This window comes from Sinocyclocheilus anshuiensis, unplaced genomic scaffold (genome assembly GCF_001515605.1).
Source record: "Sinocyclocheilus anshuiensis isolate Anshui unplaced genomic scaffold, SAMN03320099.WGS_v1.1 scaffold590, whole genome shotgun sequence".
Lineage (NCBI taxonomy): Eukaryota > Metazoa > Chordata > Actinopteri > Cypriniformes > Cyprinidae > Sinocyclocheilus > Sinocyclocheilus anshuiensis.
This window is the reverse complement of record NW_015544192.1, coordinates 1,526,379-1,551,846: the sequence shown is the minus strand read 5'-3', so window position 1 is coordinate 1,551,846 and position 25,468 is coordinate 1,526,379. Positions and strand designations below refer to the sequence as shown.

General features: G+C 37.1%; 2 protein-coding genes across 3 annotated transcripts in view; both read left to right on the top strand.

Moving 5' to 3' along the window:
- The window catches only part of LOC107696570 (acyl-protein thioesterase 2-like), a 9,742-nt gene extending 6,376 nt beyond the window's left edge, over nt 1-3,366 (top strand). For both annotated transcript variants that reach the window (XM_016496981.1, XM_016496982.1), the window contains 4 exons: nt 146-219; nt 311-412; nt 508-684; nt 1,641-3,366. In XM_016496981.1, the coding sequence (XP_016352467.1) occupies nt 146-219; nt 311-412; nt 508-684; nt 1,641-1,691 (404 nt within the window). In that variant the 3' untranslated portion in view covers nt 1,692-3,366. The remainder of the gene's footprint in view (nt 1-145; nt 220-310; nt 413-507; nt 685-1,640) is intronic.
- A 1,050-nt stretch (nt 3,367-4,416) lies between these two features.
- Nucleotides 4,417-25,353, top strand: LOC107696581 (ankyrin repeat and IBR domain-containing protein 1-like). Its single transcript, XM_016496993.1, has 20 exons — nt 4,417-4,601; nt 7,673-7,952; nt 12,162-12,462; nt 12,689-12,867; nt 13,425-13,546; nt 14,614-14,819; nt 14,929-15,017; nt 15,915-16,059; nt 16,380-16,540; nt 17,210-17,298; nt 17,476-17,606; nt 18,914-19,048; nt 19,300-19,386; nt 19,489-19,555; nt 19,697-19,842; nt 19,953-20,131; nt 20,497-20,548; nt 21,709-21,829; nt 21,955-21,998; nt 22,824-25,353. Exons 2-20 carry the CDS (start codon nt 7,765-7,767, stop codon nt 23,565-23,567), a joined length of 3,186 nt encoding a protein of 1,061 aa, XP_016352479.1. The 5' UTR covers nt 4,417-4,601; nt 7,673-7,764; the 3' UTR covers nt 23,568-25,353.
- Nucleotides 25,354-25,468: the final 115 nt, after the last annotated feature.

Below are 25,468 nucleotides of genomic sequence, written 5' to 3'. Positions count from 1 at the left end.
TATATATATATATATTTATTAAATACAGATTTATGAATTATAATACAGAGATATGAATTTTTGCCCATATCGCCCAGCCCTAGTTGTTATATGTTGAAATTTGATTATGTGGCACTAAGTATAGACCACTCCTTTTCTTCAATAGTAAAGGCCATCATCGATCATGAGGTAAAGAATGGTATACCATCCAGTCGTATCATTCTTGGTGGGTTCTCTCAGGTAAGTGATCCATCCTGAAATTTTCTACTATTACTCAAATGGCTGACATTGCAGATGCGGTTCAGTTCCTCTCTTGATGTCTGATCTTCAGGGTGGAGCTCTCTCTCTCTACACCTCTCTGACCTCTCAGCAGCATCTAGCGGGTGTTGTTGGACTTAGTTGTTGGCTTCCACTTCACAAGACTTTCCCACAGGTACAAGATGTCAGCAGTGAGATTGTGTGAGGATAAATATGTATATATGTAAATGGGTATGTCTATCAATATGGATCTGCTTTTTTATCCATTAGGCTGCAAGTGGGAGTGGAAACAAGGACACTCCCATTCTGCAGTGTCATGGCGAGATGGATCCCATGATCCCTGTGCAATTCGGGGCCATGACAGCAGAGAAGCTCAAGACCATAATTTCTCCTCAGAATGTCACTTTCCGCACCTACCCGGGTCTCATGCATAGCTCCTGTCCACAGGTGAGACTCATCTGTTACGCTCACAGAAACCTACATTTAACATGTTTTACCATGTTCAAATTAATCATGCAGGCTTTCACAGATTCTCCTTCAAAAACAAAAACAAAAAAATCTGTAGAATCCTTTTAGACCTACCTATATGTCTTCATTTGAATAGCAGTTCTTTATTGTGTATTACTACACTACTTTTTAACGTTTTTGAAAGAAGTTTCTTATGTTCACAAAGGCTGCATTTATTTGATTAAAAAAACAGTAATATTGTGAAATATTATTACAATTGAAATAACAGTTTTCTATTTTAATATATCTTAAAATGTAATGTATTCCTGTAATGGCAAAGCTGAATTTTTAGCAGCCATTACTCAAGTCTTTAGTGTCAGATAATCATTCTAATATGCTGATTAGGTGCTTAAGAAACCTTTTTTCTTATTGTTATCAATGTTGAAAACAGTTATGCTGCTTAATTTCTTGTGGAAACCGTGATACATGTTTTTCAATATTTTTGATGACTAGAATGTTGAAAGGACATAATTAATTTGAAATTGAAATCCTTTTTAACATTATGCATGTCTTTATTGTTATTGTCTTCTCATGTATTGTCTTTTAATCAATTGAATGCATCCTTGCTGAATAAAAGTAATAAAAGTACTTATGTTCCATACTTCAGTGGTAAATAAGGTACAAAGGTGAATCATTTGAAAGGGTACCACCCCAGTGACAACTTTTATGCCTTTTTTCTGACAGTGTACTGTAATTATTGCTAAGAATGGCAAGATTTAGTTGGAAGCAAACTCCTGTTCTATATACGACACTCCATGTGAACTAATAACAGGATGAGGTCTGAACTGAAATCATGCAAAATATTATCTTTGATGTGGTACAGTGGTTACAGTAAAACTATATTGTTTGTTCATGCAAGTTCTAACACTCATACTACTCTCTGATTGGCTTTACAGGAGATGTCTGCTGTGAAGGAATTCATTGAAAAGCAGTTGCCCCGAGTCTGACCTCATTCTAGCTCACTGTGACCCTTAGACACTGACCTCTCTCACCTCCGACCTGCCATTCTCCCACAGGAAACAGCCATGATCCCCTACAACACATGCGCTTGCACATTCAGTTGTACATACTGTGAACATGCAACACATGCATACCATGTCATCTCACACCTTTCTTAGTAATTTCATACATTAGTGGACATTCATTAAAAAGGTGATATTATAAGTGGCATTCGTACATAGAATAATATTCCATGAAAGTCTTTTGGCCTTTTCTTTAAGGAAGACTAATTAACTTTCATTATACATTCCTGTACGTGTTACATCTTAAACCATTATCCAGTATCTCTCTCCCCTACTCTTCTGTCTCTTTCTCTCAATAAGCAAGGCGGTAAAGGTAACATTTTGCTAGACAGCTCTGTAACAGAACTCGGGAGAGTTCAGATGCTGCACATCTGTGGTGTTGGTGGAGGAAGCTAGTGAGAGCCTGGTGCCGTCTGGAGTGACTCGCGCTGCGCTGCTCTGCATGCTAGTCCCATGGTGCATGCCTGCGGTGGGGCTTTATTGGGATGCTGCAAATCATACTTGTGCTGAAATATCTTTGGATTTTTTTTGTTTTTTAACTAGAAATATGAGAAAGGCAAGCGAAAATGGCTCAAATAAACTACGCTAATGAATCATTCAAATCTTCCAGTATGCTTTGTTCTTCTGAAACAATTACACAGAATGAGAAAAGATGATTTCATTTTGTGCCAGAGTGAAATCTGTCTATGCAAAATGATGAATAGATTTTTTTAAATAACAACATAACACATAACATATAACACATAAGCAGCTTTAGATTTGAGTATTTTATTGTATAATAATCAATGATACTAAGCTCTTGACATCAATTTATCAAAGTGAATCACTCCAGACGGCCGATAATATTTTCCAGTTGCTTTAAATAGCTTCCTCAATCCTCCCTAATTCCCTATCCACCTCATAACCTCATCATCCACCACTTACGTGACCAAACACATTCAAGTGTTCTGGGGTCTCAGATTGCATATGTATATACATTTCAGGTTCCATATTAAAAGCATAAAAGTATTGTTTACTGACACGACCTAATAATAAAAGATGGAAGGTCACAGTTATGCAGCAGCGTGGTGGATTAAGCCTGCTGATATTAAAGAAGTAACCTTGATTAGCTATTAAAATTGAAAGATGAGTTTGCAAACATGGTTGCTATAGTCAGTTCTGTCTGTTTGCTTGTATACGTTTGAAAATGGATTAAAATGGTTTCTGTGTGATGATATCTAAACAAGTTGTTTGCAAAGTAGTGAGTGTTGCTTTTTTAATCTAAATAGATGTTCTTCAATATATTATTTCAGTGTTATTTTATCTTACAGAGTCCGTTTGACTTTAATGTTTTCATAAATCTTATGATCCCCTCTTTTATAATTGCCATTATTCCTTATTATTAGTTAGAATAAGTTCTTAGCATCAGACAGGTTTCCTATATGCCCTGTGGCTTGAATGTTTATAGTATGAATCATGGGCATGCCAGGCACAAGTCGGTCAGCAGAAACTGGCAATATCTTTGGGTTTACCAGTGAACTTATCAGTTTATGTCCACATGAGTTGTGTTTTGTTGTTGGTTTTTGTTTTGTCGTTTGTGCTTGTTTAAAAAAAAAAAATCTGTCATGTTCTACCTGTATGTGAAATAAATGATGCAAATCACAGCAAAGCAGTCCTGAATTTTATTGATAATGTTACTTTACTAATTTTCATGTGATGCAGATGGATCAATTTGAGAAATTCGAGCAAGGCATGTAAATGTCACAGACATCCATTCCCAGCATCAAGGTATACTCGGTCTCCTTTTGTTTTCCTAACAGGAGGTAAGCATATAGACCAAAGGGTGTAACAGTTTTAATGCAGAAAATGTGTAAGCCTGTGATTTGAGTCAACTTGAATATCCTCCAGTAATATATAATTTAATAAGGTCCAAAGGGGGCAAAATGTGTACAAACCATAAAGAAAGCAGTGTAGCTGGAGCAGATCTGCTGTCGTCAACGGATGACCTGTTTTGACTGCTGCTTGAAATAGTAATGAAATCAAAGAGTGATCAAACATGTGCCCTAATTAAAGAATGGAGGCCTATGAAAACTGCCTGTAAGTTAAAGGGAAAGACGCTGTCCTCCATCAAAATCATTTGACAAATGCATGACATATCTACATTTTAAATATCCAGATTGGTTCAGTTATATTTCGTCAGAATCTACTTATCGCGAAGTAGACTGAAATTTAAATGATAATTCGGAGTCGATTTATTCCTTTAGGTGGCACAAATGCGTTATCTGTTACTTTTTTCCGAACAAACCGCATTTGTGACTAAAATGTAGTTTTGTGCATGAGTAATCTAAAGTTATTGATGTTTAAACAAATAATTATTCATATTTATTTATAAAAATCTTTATTTCAGATTTGGATTTTGCAAATGTGTTTATGTTTATTGTTTAAAAAAAATCAAATTAAATAATTTAAGGCACTGATATGACTCATGTGAGTGTATATGATTTAAAACTAATTTTACTGTAACATTAATTTCTTTAAGATACTGGGTGGACCTTGATATTAGATAATATGAGACTGTGCCTCATCTCGGTAGGTGGCGGTAAGTGGCTCTTAAACTCGGTCCTTCATCTACCGTTAAAACCGCGAAGGAGACGCAGATTATTGTCCTATGAAATGAGAGCATGACCAGCAAACACAGCCACGAGCGCCACCCCTATGATTATATAGTTCTTTATCATTTCTTTTTACATAATCTCTGACATGATCGAAGGTCTTCTGTCCGATAACAATGTTGATATAAGCTTTTGGTCGTTTGATGTGTCGACGCTTAGTGGATACGTCCAAATCAGTGATGAGGTACGTGTGAGATTGTTTGTGTGTTGATCGCTCATGTCAACACGCCTTGGTGTCGAAATCTCCGCCTGACCAGTTTAGGAGTGTCGAAAATGAAAGCTCTGCTTTATCAAACGTGTTTGTGGGTAGATGGCTTTAATGCAAGGGGTCTGTCAGCCATAGACCGGTATGATGAACTGAACTGATGATGCTGATCAGCTGTCAACACAGTAAATGCTTCCTTGAAAAACTACAGGCAGAGATTCAGAGCTTTTGTTGAATGCTCTGTCCAGTTTTATTCTTAGAGAACTGTTGCAATTTTGCTTCATGAGAAATTTAACTGCCAGAAAGAAACCCACTCCTCCACCACTGAAAACAAATAAGCAATTCACCGAGCTAGTATGCAGCGTTTATACATTGTGATGGTTTACATGAAACAATCTTTTGTATCTGTTAGAATATTGTAAGTAACTGCTTTCTTTTCGAAACCACTAAGTAATCTGTAAACAGCGTATGCAATCTGTTTTATGTGTTTAGTTCGTCACCATGTTGTCTTTTTGTGTATTGTTAAAGGGGTAGTAAACTCAAAGAGAAGATTGTCATTCTTTACTCACCCTCATGTTGTTCCAAACCCGCATGACTTTCTTTATTTTGAAGAACACAAAAAGAGATGTTGTGCAGCATGTCAGCCATGTCACCATTCGCTTTTGTTAAATGGGGAAAATATGCAATGGGTCACACTTTATATTAGGTGGCCTTACCTAATATCCACTAACATTAAATACCTACTAGACTATGGATTTGCGATGTAATTACATGTTATTCTGGACAATTCCCCGAAGTTTGAGGTATGGATTGCTTTTTAGGAGTAAGGATGAAGAGTTACAGTTTTGGGATAAGGATTGGGTTATTGTTAGGGGTAAAGTCAAGTGTAACTACAAGTGTTCATTTAATGAAAGTACTTTAAATGTAATTACAATAAGCCAACATGTATGTACATAATAAGTACAGTATATACATAGTAGTTAAAGCCACCTGATATAAAGTGTAACCATGCAATGAAAGTGAATATTCACCGAGTCCTTCACATTTCACCTTTTGTCTTCCATGTTAAAAAAAAAAATCATAACGTTTTGGTACTGTCACTTTAAATGTCAGATTAGTGCATGCTGTTGTCAGTCATGGCAAATAATTAGCTTGGAGTTTCAGACATTGTTAAAAGTGAAAACGGCAGTTGAGGATCATCTTGTACCACAGAGCCTGCATTGTTTAAAAGTAGCCCACTGCCTGTAAAATGAATGCAAATGGAGTTTTTCTATTAATGGACACACAGTATGTTTAATGATTGAGCTCTAGTGTGGGGGAAGCTTATGGAACAGAAACGTTTCCCTCTCTTTGTGTACCTGCCAAGTGCTGCTCTTATTTCATCTGTTCTGCATTCTCAGACTTCCCACCTGAAAATGAACCATTCGACCACAAGCCCAAAGTGTGTTTATAATGATCCTTCTGAGTTCTAAAATGTGGTTTTGTTTCTGATGTAACTCTGCAGACATTTTTTTTGAATGTGAGTGAGATTAGTGAGTATGAATATGAGTGAGGAAACGAGCAGACAGAATGACCTAAAAAAACGGGTCGAAGCTCCCACTCACTCGTGCCCGATCAGTGCACCTGCTGCCACCCTCTCCTCTCCCACAACCCTCTCAAGTAGATTTATTAGAGCATGACGTGATGCATACTGGATTGTTTTGCTGATGAAATATTATAGAGCCCTCAGGTCATGTAACCTTTTAAAAAGGTTTCTTTCTAAGTGTACTTGTACTTTTTTTTAGCAAAACGAGGCAATAAGATCAGATAACAATAAGATCAGATAAGGACACCTGTGCAAGATTGTTATTTGCACAATGTGGTCATATGCAAATTAGCATTTTGTGAAGCAGACTGGTTTTGTTACGTTAGGGATTTCCACAAGATGGTTATGAGAGTTATATTTAAAGCCGCACTGTATAATTATTTACTGTTTAATATGTTCTAAAGCAAAGGACTGTTCACGCAGAGCATGTTTGTGTTGCTTTTCTACTGTTTTTCTATGCAAACATGCGCTTTATGGACGTATTTGACAATTGCGATCATGCTTGGCATCTTTTGCAGCATCTCATACATTACACAGCTTTCTAAAAACTCAGCGCTCAAGTCAAAAGATCAACTTCTAAAAAATGCTTCTCGAGACCTTCATTCTTCTACCCTAAGTCTTGTTTTTAAACACAAAAATGTATTCTTAACCATTCTGTTTTAATGGCCCCTAATTAAGCCATTTGTTGGTTGATTTCACAGAAATGTGTAAACACTTTGGCAATATCGAAACATTTGAGTAATTTTTTTTAAGTGCAAACCCAACAGTCGATTTCATTGATCAACTCGGTCACCTGTCACAAAATGTTCAGACTTCATAGATTAAGTTCAGAGTCCAGAAAGATTATTGATGGGTCTGATCACGACAAACAGTAATGGCACTCCAGTCTTATTTGTTGTTATTTGTGCAAGATTTTTGCATTTCCATTTGAAAATGCTTGTGGTAATTTTACACGTTAGATTTAAGCCTAACACTATTTTTGAGTCAAGCTTTGAGGTGAAGGTAATGGACTAGTGATGGGCGTTGAGACTATGTATTAGGGCTGCACGATAAATCGAAATGGAATAGAGAATGCGATTCGACAGAAGCTGCGATTGTTATGCGTATCTTTCAGTGAAGCACGGTTCTGTGATCAGCAGTAAATCTCCATCCAAAGGCCAGAGGGCGCTCTCGCGCTGAAACTCCAAATACGCCTTGCAGAAGAGCCATCTGAAAGCCCGTGATGATAATTTTCTGCTGATTACAGAACCGGCATTACTATCAAAATGCGCATGACAATCGCATTCGATTAATCGTGCAGCCCTACTATGTATCACATTCGGACCAAAAGCTGATTGCCTGATGTCAAATTTTTAAATAGAGATTGCAATATGGTACTGTTGATTTTCCATATTGATTTTCCATCCCATGATATAACAGTGAATAACAGATCCCAGACAATGTGATTGCGTTGATGTGTTTACAGGACTTGTGGTATGCCACCCATCCACTCTCATGCTGGCTGAGTGCTGAAAACTGAATGTGGGCCGCTCTGCGGCTCCCACTACAGCTCCTGCCATGGGGAATACCGCCACCAAGTTTCGTAAAGCACTTATCAGTGGAGACGAAGGCCTGGCCTGCCAGCTCTATGAGAACAACCCTCAATTTAAAGAGGCTCTGGAGCCCAACACATCTTATGGGGAGCCCTATCAACACAACACACCCCTGCACTACGCCTCACGCCATGCCATGACTCGCCTCATCAGGTATGAGCCTGCGAATGATTGGGCACTGAATTACAAGCATTAGCCTCTACTGGTTGAGTTTTGATTGTTCACCTTAAATTTTAATGTAAGAGTGACACTATTTAAAGCAGATCCTTAACATTTTAGAAAAACATATTATTAAAATGTATATTATTATTAGTTATTAAATTATAATTAAAATTAAAATAAGTATTTAATTTTATTCGTGATTATGTGAAGCTAAATAAATGACGAATTAGATTTTTTTTTTTATGAGGTGCTTGTAGTCATTATACACTACTGTTCCAAAGTTTGTGGTCAGTAAGATTTTTTTATATTTTTTTTAATAAGAAATTAATACTTTTATTCAACAAGAATGCATTAAATTGATTAAAAGTGGCTGTAAAAACATAATGATACAAAAGATTTCTGCTTCAATGGACACTGTTCTTTTGAACTTTCCATTAATTGAAAATCTTGAAAAAATTTACCACGGTTTTCACAAAAATATTAAGCAGTACAGCTGTTTTCAACATTGATGATGATAATAATACATGTTTCTTGAGCACTAAATCAGCATATTAGAATGCTTTCTGACAGATCATGTGACACTGAAGACTGCAGGAATGACAAGAAATTTCAAGAAAATTCAGTGTTGCCATCAGAGGAATAAAGCACATTTTAAAATATATTAAAATATAAAACAGCTATTTTAAATTGTAATAATAATTTGCATATTTGATATATATATATATATATATATATAAACGGCACTCTTCGTGTGAAATTGAATAACTATATGAAGTGGTATAAATATATAAATTTTCTGCCATCATGTCTTGAATTTGTGATCATTCTAAATGCATTTTAATAGCCTGAATCATGCAGTGAAAGAAAACACACTAAATGCGCACACGCACTAGTCTAGACTTCACGTAATGTATGCGTGCGCTCTGTAGGGATGTTTTGAATGGTTTTTGCAAAATACTCGATAATGTCAAATCGCACATCGTTAAAACAACAATTACGATATTATCGCAGACGATATATATCGCACACCCCTAATATATATATATATATATGTTTGCATATAATTATTTTTGATCAAATAAATGCAGCCTTGGTAAGTGTAAGAAACTTCTTTCAAAAACATTAAAAAAATATTACCGACCCCAAACTTTTGAACGATGGTGTATGTGTCAGCGCAAAACATATGAACCCATTTAATATCAATATGTAGCGTAACAAAGAGGGATAATACTGTTAGACTTCTATTCATGTAATGGGAAAACCAAAACAGCATAGCAGCATTTGTAGAGGGTTGTTGCCTCAGGGAGAACAAGAAACACTGAATAACCATTCCCATGTTGGCCCCTAACAGACAGGACCTAAAGCAAATATGCATGGAACGGGAAGCTTATGTGGAGTCCGTAGTGTTTTTGTGCGGTGCAAGGTTATTTTTGCATGGTTGTTGAATTCCATTGCTTGGTATTTGAGTCAAGACCACTTGGAGCCTTGAATCCAACTCTGACTTAGTGTAGTTAAAGCACCCCTCTGAGAAAATGGTTGGTAATTACCAGTTAGGACAGCTAGCTACTGAGAACTCTCTGTGCCTCCTCTTTCCTTTTCACTTTCCTCGTTTCATTTTACAGCTCATTGGAGCACACAACTAGTAACCTCAATGATTTCACAGCCTTTATTTTAATGGTTTGATGCCATTAACCCGGCAAAATTAGTCTAATAGTTATTACTCCTTTCTTGAAAGTACTAGTATGAATCCGGTACCTTGTGAGCACAACTTTGTTTCCAGGCAGACTTTCAAATTCAGCCAGTCAAATTAAAACTTGCAAGGCCAAACAATGCTTCTACATGTATCCTAGTTTGAAAACAAAGATATTGACAAAACTGCAAACACCTTAGCTCGAACCACTACCCAAGGTAGAACGGCCAGTTTGAAGTGGTTCTGTATTTAAAAGCTAATACCAGAGTTCTGTATTTTGTAACTGGACTTCTGGTTCACTTTTTGGCTGCTACTGATTCTTGGAAAAACAGCCTGCCAGTGTAGACCACACCCAGAATTTTTGAGGCCAAATGTGTGTATCTCTGGCATTTGGCTTAACGTATGTTTACCCTTTGTTTGGTCTTGTTTTTATAATGATCACACTTTCATTAGTGAGCATACAGCAGAACAAAGCACAAGATGTCTGTCACCTGCTTGTCTAGACATTATCTTTGGATATTGGTGTCATTCCAGCTTAAATGCTTGGCTTTGCATTTCATGATGTGGTTACGTCATTATTGCAATAAGGTTCTATTGTGACATCTCACTAGATTTAACAGTCGCATAGTTAACAGGTGTCTGTGTCAATTTGTGGTAGTTCAACCAGTCTTTCAGGCCTCCCAGGTGCAGTTTCAGTTGGAGAGCAGGGTTAGGGGAATGCAGGGAGTTAGAGCTGTTGTTTTCAGTTTCATTAACTAATAAACACCCATTGACCGATTCACATCACAGACTTCCCAGAACAGCTCGCTGAGTCATTTCCACTAAAAGACATTAAAGCCTGCTGGATGCAATCACTAAATTCACTCTTAAAGCTTACAAGGTTATACATTTCCCTAAGTCTATTCTATGGTGTATTTCAAACCTGTTATGAATTACTTTGAAGCTCCCGCTAGTAATCGCCTGAAAATGATATTAGTCTTTCTAATTACCTCCAGGTAGGGAGACGCTGCAGCCTCCAGCTGTGTTGAACAGTGTCATGACTAGTGATTGACCGATATTGATATTTTATAACCGATACCGAGGACAGGACTTGACGGATTATCTTACATGACTCCGTGAGTTCGTCTCTATTTCTTCAAGCCAAGCTGCATAAACTGCATATCAGGCATTTATGTAATATATCTAATTTGTGCGTTAATGGCTGTTATGTTAAATAAAGTTTACTAACTACAGTAAATCAAGTACCTGTGCACGCCGTTGTTGTTGTCTTATTTCCCCTCAGATGCGCTGCAATGATGATCCTGCGCGCAATTCTCAAAACATCCACAAGATGGCGGCGTTTATCGGTGAATCCGATATTACAAAACCGATATCCGATTATTGTAAAATGCTTAAATATCGGGAAAAATATCGGTAAATCGATATATCGGTCGATCTCTAGTCATGACATTTTCATTGTTAATATTGTTATGACCCTAATGCACTCTCATATGTTATGAAATTTTGGTAGATGCCACCACTGGGAGGAAGACAAAGGTCGTCTTCTACCTGAGGTGTTTTATAGAGGCTTATAAAATCAATATATGTGATAGTTCTGGTCTTGGATGCTGATTGGGCAATACAACATACCGTCATCCACAAAGTGTTAACCGTTATGATGCATAACTCCTGTTCATTGTATGGCACCCTTAAGGTTCTGAGCATGCAAAATCAATGAATTTCGATAACTGGATATGACGTCATTCTTTCCACCTCATTGTTCAATGCAGAAGTATGTTATTTCCTGTGAATGTACTTCTGATTCCTTAGCTACTATAGGTAGATAAATAGAAGAACAACAGAGTGCAGTAAATGGTAAAACCGGTGTGTTTATGATTACAATAGTAAATTAAAATAGCATGATAACAAATACCTGTTTGCAATATCAAGTAGCGTAATGGATTGTTTTTGTACAGCTAAAATAACTGGAAGCCTCACATATTCAAGTTACAAATATCCGTGCCTGCTCTTACTTCAAAAATAGACTGGACAAGTTGGACAAGCAAAAAATTAATTCTGGAAAAATCAAATATCAGGCCTGAAAAAGTCACAAGATCTAATAAAATCTTAAAAATGTTGGAATATTCTATAACTCATATAAATATTTCAAGTTATGATCTAATTCAAGGAGATAGATATTGCTTTTGTGTTGAGCAAAATTTGCTTATGTAAGCTATAGTGATGCCTGTTTTTTTTAAATGATTTGTTGTTTTTATGCAGTTATTTTCAATAAATAAGATGAAGCTGTTTACAGATCAGTACACAGGATTCATTAAAGAATCAAGTCGGAATTAAAATAATTTGCACAAAATTAATATGTACAAAAACTAGACTGTTAGGGTACAGTATTTTTGCATTTAGTTTCGCTGCATCTACTGTTTGTGTTTTGCTGTTGTAAATTGTATTCTTAAATGTAATTCAGATTTTTTTCTGATTTACAGTTTGTACTTACTCTAGTTCCTTTCCTGCAGGTCTTTCCTTTTCTCCAAAGATGGCAACCCCAACAAGTGCAACGTTCACAATGAGACTGCGTTGCACCTGCTTTGCATGGGCCCACAGATCCTGCTGAGTGAGGGGGCACTGCAGCCGCGGATCAGCCGCCCCCAGGAGGATGAACAGAAGCGGGCTGAGTGCCTCCAGATGATCCTGCAGTGGACCGGAGCCAAGCTGGACCAGAGCGAGTATGAGAGAGCCAACGTCAATGCCACAGACAACAAAAAGAGCACCTGCCTGCACTACGCGGCAGCGGCTGGCATGAAGAACTGTGTCGAGGTAACAAGATTGTTATTTTCTTACATAGTTCAGGCCTCCAAGTTGTGTATGTGTTTTTACAGTATTTTCAGTTGATTTGATGCAAAGCCTCAGTTCAGTTTCAGTTCTATTAGACTGTGGCCAGACTCCATGACCATGCAAGATTACTTTTCTGGTTTAATTGTAGTACACTAGGATTGATCACTCAGTGAAGCCACTAACTAAGTTTTAGTCTTGTGTTTTGCAGTTGTTAGTGAAGAACAATGCAGATTTATTCGTGGAGAACGAGGACAGGGAGACGCCGTGTGACTGTACGGAGAAACGGCATCACAAGGAACTGGCGCTCAGTCTGGAGTCTCAGATGGTTTTCTCTCAGGATGCCGGAGCTCAGGAGATAGAAGCAGAGTATGCCGCCCTTGACCGACGTATAAATATATATATTTATAAAATATTATATTTTATAGAATAATATATCTTCTTGTGTAAGGTTTTCTCAGCAAATATTGATTTATGCAATTATTCTCAATTTATGTATCAGCATATCTTGTAATTAACTTCAATTTATTGTTCTGTTTGTTAAATTTGTTAATCAATTTATTGCCCAATATATAATATAGGCGGAAGTTTGCAGCCTTACAAACAAAGAAACTAACGGTCACTGTGCGTGTGCGAGTACACCGTTATTTCTTTAGTCATAGCTGTGTGCTATGCGCTGAGGATGTGAGCTCAAGATAAATCATAACTTGGTAATGTACTGTCAAAGGATGGGGCACCAGTTGAAAGAGGATAGACCCAACTGCCAGCAGCAGACTCATGATTGCTTCGTTTTGCTGTTCCAGACAGGCTGAGCAATATAGAAGTTTAAAAGGAAAAGCTTTATTAGTTCTCTTTCCATCACTTCTCCTCTCACACCCTCTTTCCTTCACACTTCTCATCTTTATCCCTCTCTCTCCCAAACCTGTTATTCTCTTTTCTTTTTCTCTCCAGCCATATGAGGGATTGAAACTGCAAGACCTGCGTCGGTTGAAAGACATGTTGATAGTGGAGACGGCGGATATGCTGCAGGCTCCTCTCTTCACGGCCGAGGCCCTGCTGCGAGCTCACGGTATGAATTTACTGCAGCGACTTTTGAAGTCAAACAATTCCATTCATCCAATGATATCACTGGGTTGGTATGCAGCAATTTTTTTTTACAGTAATTGGCATCACAAGTGAATCCTGAGGTAGTTGGGTAAAATCTTTTAGATTTTGTGAACACAAATGAAAAGTCTCTGACTTAATGGTTTTACTGTGCTCATAATATTCTGTGAAACACTTTGGACTACATGCTATAAGTACCGTCTGATCCCTCTACCATAGTTTTGCTGCAGTACGCATTTGTGAAGAGATGAAGAGGTAATATATTGCAGAGGGCTGTCACTGTGCCAGCTGATCCATTTGATCAATTAAAGAAATATGCCAAATTTGGCCAATATCCAAGACCCTTCATTCTTGAAGATATTACAAGCAAACGGGTCTGGCTCGACTTTATTACTGGGCAAACCAGAACATTCCATGCTTAATCTTTACTTTTTTTTTTGAAGTAGTTGGCACTAGGGGTGTGCGATATTGACGACAAATTATATCTCGATATTTTATGGGATTTTATCGATAACGATGATTAGACGATATTTTGCTGAGTGTGCCTGAATCATGCAGTGAAAGAAAACACACTAAATGCGCACACGCACTAGTCTAGACTTCACGTAATGTATGCGTGCGCTCTGTAGGGATGTTTTGAATGGTTTTTGCAAAATACTCGATAATGTCAAATCGCACATCGTTAAAACAACAATTACGATATTATCGCAGACGATATATATCGCACACCCCTAGTTGGCACCAATTTCACATTCATACATTCCAAGAGACGGAAGTGGATTCAATATAATATTTTTTTGAAAATTAAAATAGCAAATCGCAAATTCTCTCAGATCATTATATAGCTGACAACTGCCGCATGTCCTAAACAGGCGTTATGCTGCCAGGATCCTGCTCCAAGCAACTTGTCTGTCCACACTTTGCTTGCTTCTGATTGGCTGTGGCACTGTCAGAGCCTATCAGAATATCTGATGTTTTATACACAGCTATTTGAACCAATGGCCTGGTTTAAACCTTCTTTTTACTGAAAAGACTGGGACAGGGAAAAACTTCTAGAGGACTGGATGTCTAATGCAGAGGACTGCTGCCAGCGCTCAGGTGTTCAGATGCCAACTCCCCCACCGAGTGGCTACAATGCTTGGGATACTCTGCCTTCACCTAGAACTCCCAGAACAACTCGCTCCTCTGTCACCTCCCCTGATGAGATCAGCCTGTCTCCTACTGATGGCCTTGCCCTGGTTAGATTAATCTCCATGCATCACGTTATGATCCTCATTCTTTATCATTCAGTGTACAAATATTGAAAAGAATATTGACAGTCTGCTCAATGTTTTTGTACCCATGTAGTGTGGGATTTGCATGTGCACCATATCGGTGTTTGAGGACCCTGTGGATATGTCTTGTGGGCACGTGTTCTGCAGGGCATGCTGGGAAGGGTAAGGAATAGAAGTTTTGTTTAAATCACAAGTTCAGATCATATCAGATGTTTTTCTTAATAATGTATCCATTACAGGTAACTACTTAAACTACAGCGTTTGTTGTCAGTAAGATTAAAAAATAAAAATGAATACATTTATTTAACAAGAATGGATTAAATTGATCAGTAAAGAATTTTTTACATTACAAAATATTTCAAATTGAAATAAACACGGTTGTTTTCAACTTTCTATTCATCACAGAATCCTGAACAAAATATATCATGGATTCCACAAAAAAATTATGCAGCACAACTGTTTTAAAAAATATTTCTTGAGCATCAAATCAGCATATCAGAATATTTTCTGACCGAACATGTGGCATGAAGACTGGGAAATTCAGTGTTGCCATCACAGTAATAAATTAAATTTAAAACGTTAAGATGGCATCTAGAAACGTTTTTAAATGATAATAATATTTAACAGATATTGCTGGTTTTTGATCAAATAAATGCAGCCTTGGTGAGCATAAGAGACTTCAGAAACCTAAAACAATATTACAGACCCCAAACCTTTAAACTGTAGTGTACATGCTGGAATAGTTTATAAACGGAATAGCAATAAACGTCAAATATTGTTTTATACTCCTAATCACTGACTATGTTTTAGATATATATTTGACCATTTCCTATTTAATCATGGCATTTGCAATGCTTTATGTGATGAGTAGTTCTTTCCATCAAAGAAAAAATTTTTTTGTTTGTTTTTCGCTTCAAAACTTGTTTTTTTGTTGTTGACATTTTTAAAATCCTGTGGATGAATAGAGAAAATTCTCCTCCACTAAAAAAAGCACTATATTGCAGGTTGTTTATGATCCATGTATTCATAGTCTTTGAACACTGTTTGTCTGGATGTCAGGTTTTTGAATCTGAAGATCCAAGAAGGGGAAGCACATAACATCTTTTGCCCTGCTTATGACTGCTTCCAGCTGGTTCCTGTGGAGGTAATTGAAAGCGTTGTCTCCAGAGAGATGGATAAGCGCTACCTGCAGTTTGACATTAAGGTACAATTGCAGTTCACAAAGCACCAGAAACCATTTCAAAGCTGCCATTTTATTTTTCTTATCATAGACTGTCTGACGTTGGCTTTGAATCAAAATGCTGACAGCATCCTGCTGTTGGTTGAGTTTATGCCGGTGCTTGTTTGAGGAAAAAAAGCTTTTGTAAACACACCTTTTCAGAAGTCAAATGTTTGATTGTTGGGTAAATATCACGTTGATTTGATTTGTATGATTTACTGATTAAAATTGGTTTTGGATATTGGGTCATTTACGTCATCCAAAACAAAGAGCAAGTTTCACCACATTTCTTTTTTCGTCACCAGGCTTTTGTGGATAATAATCCTGCCATTCGCTGGTGCCCCGTAGCCAGATGTGAAAGAGCCGTACGACTGTCTAGGCCAGGCCCTGGAGCATCTGACCCTCTGAGCTTCCCATTGCTCAAAGCCCCTGCTGTAGACTGTGGCAAAGGCCATCTCTTCTGCTGGTACGTTAACCAGCTGTCTCCTTATTTACACTCTCAGAAAAAAGGCACAAAGCTATCTCTGGGGCGGTAAGGTACAAAAATTTTACCTAATTTACCTCTAAATTGTGCATATTAGTACCTAAAAATCAGAAAGTTTGCTTAAAAATATATATTTTTAAGGATCATCGTGATTTTTTTTTTATTGGTTTTTTTTATGTTTTGACACTGTTTTAATATCAGTTAAGCACATTTATTCCCTTTTCCTTTGCATTAGTATAATATGTCCTCACATTTTATAGAGATTTGAAATTCTTATTCTTTGTTGTGATTTCATTCTCATTACTGTAATACAATAATTCATTAACAAATGCAGTAAAACACTTAAAACCAAAAATAAAAAAAGAATAGAAAAACTAAATACTTTAAAAGTGAATAAAAAAACAATTAAACTTGTACATAATATAATACTGTACTTTCCCCCCCCCCCATTTACTTTTTTGTACATTTTATAGGAATGAGAGCTCAGGGGTCTGGTGGATATAAAAACCCTTAATGGTCTTAAAAATGAATGTTATTTTCTTTAAAATACAGTATATTGTTTCTTTTGATTTCAATGGGATAATCCTAATGTTCATCCTCGAAATTGCCATCAAAGCACTGTAAATGTTTATCTCTCGGGTTTCTTCTCAGGGAGTGTCTTGGGGATGCTCATGAACCCTGTGACTGTGAGACATGGAAGATGTGGCTGCAGAAAGTGTCTGAAATGAAGCCTGAAGAATGTAGGAGCTCCAGACTTTTCACATTTTTAAAATTCTGAATATATTATTCTTCCTGGCCATGCATTTAATCTTTACCGTGCATGATCATTTGACCTGCACCTTTACTTAATGGATGTTCATGATATATAACCTGCTGCTGTAGGTTTTAATATCGAGCTCCACTCTGTCTCTGAGCAGTGGCTGGTGTGAGTGAAGCCTATGAAGATGCTGCCAACTGCCTGTGGCTACTCAGCAACTCTAAACCTTGTGCCAACTGCAAATCCCCCATCCAGAAAAATGAAGGCTGTAATCACATGCAGTGCGCGAAGGTCAGTACAGAATGGAGTACCTGAACAAAAACATTCACATCCATTAGAATGTCAGCCCGCTAAATTGTGACTGTCTGATGATTATCAGCTGATACAGTGACGACTAATAAGATCAGATGTTGGAAAATGTATTCTATCAACGGAGAAGTTGGTAATCGCACATGAATGGCGCATTTATTAAGGACCAATATTTGGCTCCTAGAATTAAAAATCAGGGACATTTTTACCCTATGAGTGCATTTGTTTTTAACTATATAAAAACACGGCATGCTATCCATTATTGTTAAAAACATCAATTTAATCAGTTAATTGAAAGAAAATAAAGATTTTTTTTAGAATATTTTTTATAAATAGTTTTGTGATATTCAGTACAACAGCATAATAGTGATTGCAATATTATTTTTAAACAATATTTTTAATACAATTTCTCAATTAATGTTGAGTAAATTGCATTTTAAACATAACATGACCAGCTATTTTATTTATAAGAAATAATATTGTTATAAGAAATATCAGCACTGTTAGAAAACTGCTTGGTCAATCAAATTAAAGGACTGGTATATTATTTTATTTAACAGATAAAATAAATTAAAATTTTCAAATTTAGCAATTTTGAAGTTTTTAGATTCTAAGCTAAAGGAAACTCAACAGACTGAAAATATTAAGCTGATGTTTTTTGAGATGTTATTAGGCTTAAAATAACTAACTTCTGTCATAATGTGCTTGTCCATATGCACAGACATTGACATACTATTTGTTCTATAATGTACAATGTAATGTAAAGTCGGAATTATAAAATCTCTTACAGATATCATATGAGTGTGTTTGAATGTGTTTGACCCTGACACAAGATGTATGTGTGATGCAAAACGGCCTTTTGACGTCAGAGGCAGGTGTTTGAACAAAGGCAGTGCTGAGGCCATAGCCTCACTGTTATTTTCTTAATGAAGGCTTGACTAAGGTTTTGAGTGACAGGCGCAGGGCAGGGGAAGCTATTCACGCCACCAGCACGTGGAGGAAAGGCAACATCACATGCTCACAAAAACGAATGTTGAATGCACACTCGTGCCTGGATGGCTATTTATATTGTGAAATAAAATATCTCGTACTATCTGGCCCATGGTTGCTTTAGTACACAACTTTGTTGATTACTAACACAGATTGAAATCTGTTGCTGGTTTATAAGACAGTCAGGGTTGATTGTATAATTCAAAACAATCTCTAAATCAACTTTATAGCTGCTTAGTGCTTGATCCTGTTTGATGAGTTCTGTTTTGCTCTACTTTCTCATCTGGATCTCTCTGTAGTGCAAGTATGATTTCTGCTGGATTTGTCTTGAGGAATGGAAGAAACACAGCTCCTCTACTGGAGGATACTATCGCTGCACGCGCTACGAGGTCATCCAACAGGTGGAGGAACAGTCCAAGGAGATGACTGTGGAGGTACTCATTACACACATGACAGCCATTGACTTGGATCTTTTGTGATTTGTTTGTGGACTTCTGTGAATGGTGCTAGTGAATAAAGGGCAGGAAAGTCTCAAAACACCAAACGTTTACTTTCCAGGCTCATATTTCTCATGTGTAAAAAGTAACAAAACAGGTTCTGTGCTTTTGTTCTGAATTTATATGTGGTTATGAGCTTGAATTTCCATCAGGAAGTCTCTCTTGCTTTTATGTTTGTGTCCTCGCAGGTAGAAAAAAAGCACAAACGTTTTCAGGAACTTGACCGTTTTATGCATTATTACACACGATACAAGAATCATGAACACAGTTACCAGGTAGGAATATGTATGTAATGAATTTCTTTAAAACTTTCCAGTTGAGTGATTGGCTCACTGTTTGTTGACAATCATTCATCAAAGGTACTTCTTTTACATTAGTTAGAAGAACGACTCCTGAAAACAGCCAAAGAAAAGATGGAACAACTGAGCAAAGCTTTCATTGGAAGTGAGTAGAACATATTTCACATGCACTATACGTGCCTTTAGTTTTAAGGGTGATGTAGTATGTTCTTATAAACAGGTGTGTGGTGTATTTTGAATAATAGGCCTAAATATGTAAAAATGGCAATGTATCTGTTTCTTCAAGGGGAAGGAGCTCCACCTGACACCACCTTCATTGAGGATGGTGTGCATGAACTTCTCAAGACCCGACGCATCCTTAAGTGCTCTTATCCGTATAGTTTCTTCTTGGAGCCCAAAAGCACAAAGAAAGAAATATTTGAACTTATGCAGGTACTGAGATTGATATCTATTCACCACTTAAGAGAAGCAATGATTTGTTTCTGTTGAACCTTCTCTTGCACAACATGCTGTTGTGTTTCGTCTTTCTCCAACATGTGCAGACTGATTTAGAGATGGTCACCGAAGACCTTGCTCAGAAGGTGAACAGGCCTTACCTCCGCACCCCTCGCCATAAGATCATCAGTGCCACGTATCTGGTGCAGCAGAAGAGACGGGAGTTCTTGGCCTCTGTGGCTCGAGGTGTCGCTCCAAATGATTCTCCCGAGGCTCCCCGCCGCAGGTAAATCCTTGTGCTGCCATTTACACCATTTTTATAAGCTCGATGGTTTAACGTTTGAAAGCAAAGAAATTAAGACAGCCATAAGTATTATAATTTTTCTGTTTTGTAAAATAAATGTATTATTTTTATTATTATATAGTATATTAAATGGTATTAATACTATAGTAAAGGAATTATATATTGTTTTTATTTTATATTAAAAAAACTTAACTTTGTAACTTGCACTGTAATACTATTATAATATTATTATATTAATATGGTTAATGTCTTCAAAAACATGATATTACCTTGGCACCATGTCCAAAATATATTATACAAACAGGAATAAAACCCTACAGCCACAGTACTTTTTTCCACTTTTGCAGTTTTGCTGGTGGGACGTGGGACTGGGAGTATCTGGGATTTGCCTCTCCTGAGGTATTACTGCATCACTGTTGCTGTGTTTACATTTTTCTTCTGTTTTAACTAACCTCTGCTATTGCAAAGCTCACACAGCCAGCCAGAGTTGTAGCTCACAAAACTGTTAATGCCCTCTGATCCTCTGGGATGTCCTTGTAATAATGTAAGAGAGTTGTGTGTTGCTGTAAAGTACTAGCAGTCACTGAATCTCATTCTGTGTCCAAAGATGGTGAGGAATCACCCGGTACGGGGATCAAATGCACAGCGTGAGAGCAATTACAATCCAGGAGGCCAGCCGCAGGTACAGCTGAAGACAAAATAACAAAATATTCTTCAAAATTTGTTGCAGCATTAATTTTATAGTCATTCATATGTCCTCTGACATTATAGATATTATACTGCTAAAATAAATGTAATCCGGTGTTTAGCTGTTAAGGCTGGTCATCTCCTGGAATATTCCAGATAAAGGACTATGCCGTTACTCAACTCAAATGCTTAAATAAACCAGAATTCCTGTCCTGTGGTCAACTTCACCATTCTTGAAATGTGTACACTGTTGGAGGTTGCTTTGTCATGCATTCAGTTTGCCTGTGTGAATGATCTGTATTCAGTTTTTCTAACAACTGCAAAACTATTATAATATTGTTTTTTTCCATTTTTTTATATAATTCAGTGGCCTCAAAAAGGATTCGGACACTCAATCACACTTAAAAAGTATAAATTCTATTGCAATGGATAATTACATATTAAGTATAAACTAACATCAGCATTATAAACTGTTGTCAGGTTGTAAATTCATACAAGTGTCCTTGCAGAATAACCACCGGTGTAGTTCATTGTATTAACCATGAACATGCTCTACTACATTTTCACTAAAACCATGTTTAGACGTTTTGTTGTATAATTCCAAGAAATTAATTTTCAAGTGTGATGTAAGTATCCAAATATGTTGTAGGGTCTCTGTATTTTATTTTAATCCATATTAGTAGTATGGATTAGAGACACAGGCCACAGTTTTCAAATAGGCATTTTATTAATTGCTTGTAATATTAAAGTTAATCAGTATTCCTGTGAGAGTCTGTCCATTTTTTTTAAGGATCTGTCCATTACTTAATAACTGCTCCTTGACAAGAAACCATGCATTATTGTAATTAAACTGAGGATGATGGTTCCTGCAGGAATACTCAGAGTTCCAGTACAGACGGAGACACAGGCAGCGGCGTAGAGGAGACCTACTCAGACTGCACAGCCTCCGCAGTAACACCCCTGAACCGCATGACTCCAGTGACAACACTTCAGGTACAGCTCCTGACGGCAATAATGACCCCACATAATGTTAGGATAGAAATAACTAAAAGAGCTGCTTTATGTCAGTGTTACTAAGTTTACTAAGAAATTTATGTATGTCCAACTTGTGTCTACAGAAACACATGAGGGAGGCAGTACACAAAGACATGGGATCTCCATGGTGAATATACTGTTTATATGTAAAGATTTTCTAACGTGTGATGTGTTCATTTTTGCACAATTATTTGTTTTGGTCATATTTTTGTATTTTGATTAAAATAATCTGGTTACTATTTCATGTTTTCATTTGTCAAATTTACTATAAAATGGAACCTAAATTTAGTCAACCAAAAATGCTAAATTAAATAAATATGCATTTTCATAAACCAGAAAACATTTTATATGCTATTTAAACATGAACCAACACTTAAAAACATACACTGCCAAAATTTGGGGTTGGTAGGATTTTTTGAATGTTTTTGAAAGAAGCTTCTTATGCTCACCAAGGCTGCATTTATTTGATCAAAAGCATGTTAAAACAGTATTGTGAAATGTTGCTACAATTTAAATAGCTGTTTTCTATTAGAATATATTTTCAAATGTATTTTATTCCTGTGATGGCAAAGCTGAATTTTCAGCAGCCGTTACTTTGGTCTCTAGTGTCACATGATCCTTCAGAAATCATTCTGACATGCTGAAACATTTCTTATCAATGTTAAAAACAGCTGTGCTCCCTAATATTTTTATAGAAGCTGTGATGCATTTATTTCGGAATTATTTGATTAATTGAAGGCTAAAAAGCAGCATTTATTTGAAATGGAAATATTAGGTAACATTATTAATGTCTTAATGTCACTTTTTTTCATCTTTGCTGAATAAAAGTAATAATTTATTAAAACAAACGAACAAAAAAAACCCCACATGTTTGAACGATGGCGTAGTTCCTTCACTCAAAAACGAGTCAAAGAGCATGTATTGAGAATTTGAACCCTTTTTATCTCCTCAGGCACTTGGGTCTCTGGATGAGGATGACCCCAATATTTTGTTGGCTATTCAGCTGTCCCTACAGGAGTCCGGGCTGGCCTTGGACCCTGAGCCTCAGGATGTGCTCAGTAACGATGCCTCTGTAGGTGCCAGTGGTTCCTCTCTGCCCTCTAGACTGGATTCTGCCCCCCATACTGGGGATCCCCCCCGAGCTTCCAGGAGCAGCTCTGAGCTTCTGGAGCTGGGAGACAGCCTTATGAGACTGGGCAACATTACCAGCCACTATACACCCTTTAACATGAATTCCTACCCTGATGCCTTGGGTAACGCCTTCACCCCTAGTGACCCAGACTGCCTGGACCCTTCCACCAATGCCAACCTGCTTGGCAACATTATGGCCTGGTTCCATGATATGAATCCACAGAGCATTGCACTGATTCCCTCAGCCACCTCAGATGCCAGTCCTGAGCCTCCCGTTTTTGGAGAGGGACAACCTGCCAAAGCCCAGGATGAGGAGAATGAGGTGGGGAGTCCTGAGCAGGGTTCCCTATCGCTAATGAAAGAGAGCGCAGGCATGATGGCATCGCAACTTTTGGAACTAGAATGTGTTGATGATGCACAACCTCCTAAAGCAGAGCCAGACTTGGAGGGTACGGGCAGCAGTGTAGATCTCCCTAACACAGTTCGTCCTGAGAGCAGTACTGATCAGGATCTGCAGGTAACTGACCTCTCCTTAGAGTGGGAGGAAGAAGTGCACCTTGTGTGAGGAAAAAGTCAAATTATTGTTTACCAACTGAGTGCTCTTATTGTGCCAAAACACTAAATAAAATCAAAACTGCACGTTCGGAAATGGAGAAGAGTGAACAAGGTGCAGTGGGGTTAGACGGGACTTGGTTGCGTGTTGCAACATGTCTGGTGGAAGAAACAAGAAAATGTGGTCAGATTCAAGGTGATGAGAGAAGAGTGGGTCTCATTCACTAACCGTATTTGTGTGTATGAATGTTTTTGAACAGAAAATTCATTAATATCTTAGTACTTGGATTTTTTTTCTACATTTAGCATAAAATTTAGAACCAACTAAAACTGCACACGTATGTAAAAATCAGTCCTGGTGGCCTTAGAAACACGAAATGGTTTAAGCCGAAAAGTTTTACATGTAATTGGACATTTGAACAACTAAGAGAACCAAAAATTTAGCATTAAAAAATTACAAGCATTAGATCTGGAATCGGTTCTGCATAAAAATGTGTTATTATTTTGTATTTTAAAAGCCATTAAATGGCTTGACATGTTTATGTAGAATAATCTGGATTTATTAACATTAGAAAGACAGTAAGATCAAATTTATGTGCATACCTGTTGTGAGTAATCAGGTGGAAATTTTGTGTAACAACCTTTTTTGTGCACATAAGAACACGGTTATGAGTGAATGTTGTGAAGTATTAAAGTCACAATGAAATGGAAGTAGCGACAGATGTTTTCTTCCATATTGCGGTGTACATCCGAAAGAAAAAAAAAAATTAGGTTGGGCCTTGGTTATAACCATTGTTGTGTTGACTGGATGGAAGCAGATCTGAATATGAGCTTGCAGTCCATTGTAAGAAATAGGTGAGGTTTAAGCGTGCTAAATGATTGGAGAAGTAAACATACTTTTTTTTAAGATTAAGATTTACAAGGTGTTTGTTTCAAACCAATCGATGCCACTTTGGCAATCTCTCGAAATCTTGCTGTGGGTGGGTGCCATGAGAGAAAGCTCCATCTGTATTAGATTGGAAATTCATTCTTTCTTATAAGTTCAAATGAACAGAAATTAAATGGATGAATTTTTGACTTGACGGTTGTATTTTTCTGAAAAGAAAAAGGAATGTTTATGTTCAGAAGAAGATACATGAAAGCATCAATCCAATGTTTCTTGGCTCTTACAGTTACTGTGAAACAAGTGTGAGATAAGAATTAAGATAAGAACGTTTTGCCTTTTATGAGTTCTTTGCCCTATTTTGCTTTTTAGTTTTACAGCTCTCCTATTTAGCCATGCCAATTTGTTGCTTTATTTAAAAACACTAATGTTCTTTTCATTTAATGTAAGTCACATTTAATGCAAGTGCAGAGTGCACAATGCACATCTCATGTTATAAATGAGGAGTGTTTTGAAATCTTTGAACGGTTACTGCTTGTTAAAAACTTTAAAAACAGATTGTCCTGCAGAAGACCTTGTTCGCTTCCAAAAGGTTACACTTCATGTAAATTTACACTCCTGAAAATATTATGACATTTATTACCTTATCTATTGTGACTACTACACAATACCTCTGATTATCCTGTGTTGTGTATTTCATTTGGGCTCATTGCTAACGCATATATGCATAAAGACACTTCACAGGTCTTCTGAAGCAATAGAGAGATTACAACAGTACTTTTTCTTATTTCGTTTGTGTGCCGAACTCAGTCATATACATAGAAAGTCATTCTCATATACGGCATATGTGGCCAAAGTGACACATCTGTTAAAGGGATAGTTCACCCAAAAATGAAAATTCTGTCATTATTCGCGTCACCCTAGCGCCATTTTAGAGAGTATTCTTCGTAAATTTACGGTTGAACCCCTGATGTCACATGGATTATTTTACCGATCTCCTTGCTACGTTTCTGGACCTTGATCGTGGTAAT

What these genes read in the sequence shown, in the direction of transcription:
- LOC107696581 (XM_016496993.1), top strand. Translation starts at nt 7,765, where the DNA reads ATGGGGAATACCGCCACCAAGTTTCGTAAAGCACTTATCAGTGGAGAC. An exon ending in ATCATGAACACAGTTACCAG is followed by an intron (nt 19,387 to 19,488) that starts GTAGGAATATGT and finishes CTTTTACATTAG; the next exon opens with TTAGAAGAACGACTCCTGAA. An exon ending in GAGCAAAGCTTTCATTGGAA is followed by an intron (nt 19,556 to 19,696) that starts GTGAGTAGAACA and finishes TGTTTCTTCAAG; the next exon opens with GGGAAGGAGCTCCACCTGAC.